The 3,337-nt window shown below is 40.0% G+C and overlaps 1 protein-coding gene across 1 annotated transcript in view; it reads right to left on the reverse strand.

The window, feature by feature from the left end:
• Positions 1-3,337, reverse strand: part of dyrk1b (dual-specificity tyrosine-(Y)-phosphorylation regulated kinase 1B) — a gene marked incomplete in the record, with an annotated part of 30,319 nt that overhangs the window by 1,516 nt on the left and 25,466 nt on the right. Inside the window, 3 exon segments of the mRNA XM_024262296.2 lie at positions 1,042-1,145; positions 1,351-1,533; positions 1,626-1,746. Coding sequence (XP_024118064.1) covers positions 1,042-1,145; positions 1,351-1,533; positions 1,626-1,746 — 408 coding nt within the window.

Consider the following 3,337-nt stretch of genomic DNA (forward strand, 5'->3'; position numbering starts at 1 on the left):
TCCAGGGTGTACCCCGCCTTCGCCCTTCAGCAGCCGGGATAGGCTCCGGCACCCCGCGACCCCGAAAGGGACAAAGCGGTCAAGAAAAAATGGCAATTCTGCTAGCTCTTTGGAGTATTTTAACATTTACTAAGATTTTTTAGGCTATTTTGGAGTTTAGCTAAAGTTTCAGCTACACGCTAACTGTTTTGGCTAATTTAAGCTATTTTTTTTAGCTTTTTTAGTATGTTTTGAAGTTTAGCTATTTTTTTCAGCTACATGCTAGCTGTTTTGGCTAACCTATGTTTTTTTTTTTAGGCTAATTTGGCATTTTGCTAATATTTTAGCTATCAGCTTCAGCATTTCAGCCATCAATTTCAGCATCTTCAGCGGCCAAATTCAGCTTACAGCATTCACACTAGCATTATCACAGATAATACTATCTATCTAGTTCATAATTATGTTAAAAAATTATGGTTTTATTTTCTTACAAATTTAGTTTTAGAGTGTTCAATAAATGTTTATCCTGTTCGGCCCGTGACCTAAGATTTGTTTTGGATTTTGGGGCCCTTGTGCGATTCAGTTTGACACTCCTGCGTTAGAGGAGTTTTCTGCTGCCAAATGCACACAAACACAAACCTGCACTTTTCTCCTGCTGTGCTAAACATGTGCACGTCCTGATCACGTGCACTCAAATTCTCCAGCTTCCGTCTGTCTGAATGATCAAGATCTTCTTCAGTTTAAAGGGTTTCTACCATGATTTTCTTCGCCAGAATTTAATGGACTGTATTGTACCACTTCTTATTAGACTGGACGACTTAGTGACATCAGCATGTGAGGACCCGCTCGTTTTCGTGGGTTGGAAGGGGCTGGTGCTCAGAGCGCAGGTTTTTAGAGGATTACTCAGAAATGTGTGAATGGATCAAAATATAATTTTGGGGTTCTTTATAGTAACAAATAAACAGTATAATGTACTTAAAAGCTCAAAAAGTTGTTTTTTCATGGTGTGGGTGCCTTTTATCTGAAGACAGAAAGACTCTGGATGCTCTGTGGGGGGTGTACCTGTGGACTGGTCATCTCGTAGTCAGACAGGGTAACAGCAGAGTTGTAATAGCGGTTGCTGTAACGGTAGTTACGGTTGTCGTTGGAAGAACCGCTGGATCCACCTGGAAGAAGAAAACACAATTCAGCAAAGGGAACGTTGGTTCTGTTCTCTGTCCTGCACTGGACTGTTCTCAGGTTTTTGGATTTTTTAGGTGAGTAACTCTGTTTACATTGCTTCCTTTAAAGGAGGTAAGAGTTCTGAGCAGGAGCATGAAACATGAATGGAATCATGACAAGAACCCCCGTTTGCATCAGGTGAGCACGTACCAGAGCTGGACACAGAGCTTGTAGTGGAGGTGGAGTGGGAGTGGTCCATGGCGGGGGATGTTGAGGTGGAGGAGCTGGTGTTGGTTCCCTCATCAGTGGTCTTTTTGAAGAAGTTGTGCTGCAGGGCGTAGAAGGGGGTGATGCGACTCTTGGGGTCGTAGTCCAGCATGCGGAGGATCAAATCTGGGAGAGCAAGAACGCACGTTCAGACGGTGACGCTGCATACACACAGACGCGCTTTTTTTAGGGTGGTTGCAGGCTGGCAGCAGACAAACCTTTGAACTTCAGGTAGTCGCAGGGGGCGTGTCCGGGCTCTCCGGCCCGCCGTCCTCCTGGACCTCCGGTCTCTACGCCCAGGATCTCGTGAAGGCGGCGTGTGGCTGGGGGCTTATACTCCTGCAGGACAAACAATGTTTCAGCTCAGAGGGCGGAGCATTCCCTCCTTCACTGAAAAGCTCCTCCCCTTTTAGCACAAACTGACCCACCTTTGAAAATCCTGCAGCTACTACTATGACCCAAAGCATTTGGAAACACTAATCACATTATGGATGACATACTTCACCTCTTTATTTTTTAAAACCTTTTATTCTTCTTTACTGTTTTTACTATATGAAATATTTTCCTAAATGAATGAAAAATGTGTTTTTATTAGGGCCAGAAATCCATTTAAAAATAATTAACTAATTAATCGCAAATCTGTAAAAAATGAATCGCGATTAATCGCCTTTTTTTATTAAATTTTTTTAGTTAGATTATTTGCCAGCCACTTATCACCTATTATCTGTAAATAATCCTATTATGAAATCACATGCAAGTAGTACATTTAGAACGTTTATTTTTAACCCTTTGGAAGGGTCTAAAACTCAGTTTTTGACTACTTTTGAATTGACCTCTGTATTTACTATTTGAAATACTACCTGCTGCTTATTTGGTCTCATTTTAATCAGCACGACCTCTCCTATGTGACACAACCTTTGTCTTTTTTCTTTATTATATTCACACTCTAGTCATAAAATTATGCAAAAACAGAAAATTCCGTCTGGAAAAATTGGATTCATTTTGCTGTGGAAACCCCAAAACATGTTTAACAAACTGTTTTTACAACATAGAATGAAAGTTTTAAGTGTGGTTTGATAAAAACAACTATAAGTTTGTTCTAGCTGGATATCAGGCTGGAATCTACACAGGTGGGGGCGTGTCTGTCCATTCTGAACTGCTCGCTTTCTTTGATGTTGGTGGGCGGGACTTTCACGCAGAACCGTTTTAGACAACTTGTTATTGTGGAAAATTCATGTCGGTCCTCATCCCAAAATAAAATAATGGTTGGTTTCTTTGTTTTTGGGTTTCTCATAGTAGACAGCTCCCTTTAGCTCCGCCCTCATAGCGCCCGCTCTGCTGCTGCTGCATTACAGCCGTCAGATTGACGCTCGTTCTCCGCCTTATTTATTAAAGTAAAAGATCGCTTTGGTCCAAAAACTACAAATAAAAGCCATATTATCTCTTTATTTAATAAAATCTCAATCGCAGGATGTAAAAAAGAGTTTAAGTCTATTTTAGACTGAGTTTTATTGCGCTGATCTCACAGCTGCATAGCAGGACGCCTGAGGGCGTTAACACTTATTAACACATTAATCATGTTATATTAATCGCACGCGTTAACGCATCAATGTTCACAGTTCTAGTTTTTACATGATTTTCACTCGAGCAAAAGTATTTAGATGATGTTTTAGCATTTTGTCTGAGTGTCATGGATAAAGTGTCACAGGTCCCAGGAATGATTGGAGCAAAGACCAAGTCTCCAGGATCATTTTTTTTTAGGAATTTTATGTTCTCAAACTCCTAAATTTGAGTAATTTTTGTTTTTCTTCCTTAGTTTTTATTTTCCATTTTGTTACATAAACACAGTTAAAAATAAAAGACTAATTTATAATGTGTTGTCATATTTTGATCTATTTGTTTATGACAAATGTAAAAATTAGCCATCAAA

The sequence above is a fragment of the Oryzias melastigma genome, unplaced genomic scaffold, assembly GCF_002922805.2.
Source record: "Oryzias melastigma strain HK-1 unplaced genomic scaffold, ASM292280v2 sc00247, whole genome shotgun sequence".
Taxonomy (NCBI): domain Eukaryota; kingdom Metazoa; phylum Chordata; class Actinopteri; order Beloniformes; family Adrianichthyidae; genus Oryzias; species Oryzias melastigma.